At 43.0% G+C, this 1,969-nt stretch overlaps 1 protein-coding gene across 1 annotated transcript in view; it reads left to right on the top strand.

The window, feature by feature from the left end:
• The window catches only part of mbd5 (methyl-CpG binding domain protein 5), a 32,675-nt gene that overhangs the window by 8,504 nt on the left and 22,202 nt on the right, over positions 1-1,969 (top strand). Inside the window, exon 2 of the mRNA XM_032506481.1 lies at positions 1,017-1,620. Coding sequence (XP_032362372.1) covers positions 1,508-1,620 — 113 coding nt within the window. The 5' untranslated portion in view covers positions 1,017-1,507. The remainder of the gene's footprint in view (positions 1-1,016; positions 1,621-1,969) is intronic.

The following is a 1,969-nucleotide window of genomic DNA, read 5'->3' as shown; positions in this document are numbered from 1 at the left end:
CCGGTAGTGTCACTGGGTTTGGTCTCAGCAGCTCACAGGGCAGTTATGAGTCAGCAACACCGGCGGCTGAGAAGAGGCTTTGCATGGTGCTCCATCACTCACACACTGCGTTCAGCCCCATTTACCAGCGTTGACAGGCTACTACCAGTGTTTGAAATGCACTGTCTCAGAGAGGGGGACATATTGCCAGTATTGCTGCGTAAAAACTACAATGGATTTTTTTTTTTTTTTTAATGTCCGTGTTGTCTAAATTGGTAAGACCTAGGGCGGCTCGTTATGAGGAAAATATGCAAAACCCTTGTTACGTATGACAATAACAATATTATTTGCAATAAATAACCATATAATCATGAACAAATTGAATATTGGATATTAAAGGCAGTACTAAAAAAAGGAATAAAAGTTACATTTTAAAGTGCAGTTTTTTGCACTTTCTTTTTCAACTAACACAGAAAAATCTGAGTACCTTCCGCGATATCTCGCAGCCTTTTGCGATGTGTTTATGATACCAGTTGATATTGCGATGATGATAAAAAACGATATATTGTGCAGCCCTAGTAAGACCAATATTTGTATAAATCCTGCATTAGTTGCACCATGAGATGAGAAGCATTTTTATATAGTTTGCAGATATCCTGAGCTGATCTGCAACATTGTTATTTAGGCCGACTAAGGCGTTCCTTTAATTGATCAGTGTTGGCAGTATAAATCTTGTGGTTTATTGTAAAACATTGCACTCTGGGTACGCCAGAAAGCAGGCGTTCAGACGGAAAACAGGTCTTGCGTTAAAACAACAAAGAGCTGCGTCGGTGGGAGTCATTTTGCATTTTTCCTCTCAATAGGACTATAAAAATAGTTTGATTTAAATTAAAACACCGGCGTCAAAAACTGAAGGATCTTTTACACCTTTTATGTCTTCCATTCCAAGAGCAGATAAAATTCTGGACTCATGCAATGCAAATAGATCACATTCCCCATTAATTCATGTGCATTCCTCTTCTGTTCTGCCCTCACAGGAACCATGGGAATACCACTACCCAACTGTGTTTGGGAACCAATATGTTGAACTCACTCTTCCTGTCCGACTGAAGGACTGTATCCTGGCCGGCAAAAGACAAATGGTAAAAAAATAATAATAAAAGACTTTCTTGTGACAGCACAGCGACCACTGATCTCCACTTTCTCAGCGTAGCATCTTCCCCGAGTCGGATGGCTCTGAGTGACAAGATGCAGTAATGGAAGTCCACGCACCATTCAGCACTGAAGCCATGAAGCAGCTGAAAGGGTAGGGTCTGCTGTGAGCTCGCCTCACCCTACCCGACCGCCCACCCCGTCAGCTCTACCTGAGAGCAGAGTCCCACGTTGAATCCTGCACCTCTACCTAAACTCCGTAACCCTCCTACCACCCTCCCGGCTTTGGAAGACAAATATGACGCGCATTGCGAAGACACTGGTTGATGTCTGATATACATACCTCTGAGGTGTTGAGCGTAAAACCAGTGGAGCAATGAATGGCGGAAAGGACTGTGAGGCGGGAGATGAGAGGCAGGCCATCCCTGTCCAGGTCCCCATTGGCTGGCAGCGCAAGGCAGAGCACAGTGGCGGGGTGCTTTACATGAGGTAAGAAAAAGAGCAAGGAAGTCTGCTTCTTTCTAACAATTAAGTCATTGAGTAATCTGCTAATAATTTTCTCAATTGTTTGGTTTTCGAGGACTAAGGTGATGTCTTCAGATTGTTTTTTGTCTCAACAACACCTAAAAATATTTGATTATCAAATTGTCCGAATTGGAGTGCTGTCCTTTTAGCATTATTTATACTTAATGTCAAATATCACACTTAAAGGTGCTCTAATTGCGTTTTTACAGTAATGATACCTGCTCGACTCAGCCGCAGTGCCCCGTCCTACTTTTTCCATTGGTTAAACTATTTAAATACAGTGGGTTTGTTCAGGACGCCCCCCCCCCCCCCC

This window comes from Etheostoma spectabile, chromosome 24, assembly GCF_008692095.1.
Source record: "Etheostoma spectabile isolate EspeVRDwgs_2016 chromosome 24, UIUC_Espe_1.0, whole genome shotgun sequence".
In the NCBI taxonomy this organism is placed as follows: Eukaryota; Metazoa; Chordata; class Actinopteri; order Perciformes; family Percidae; genus Etheostoma; species Etheostoma spectabile.
This window is presented reverse-complemented; position numbering and strand designations above follow the sequence as displayed.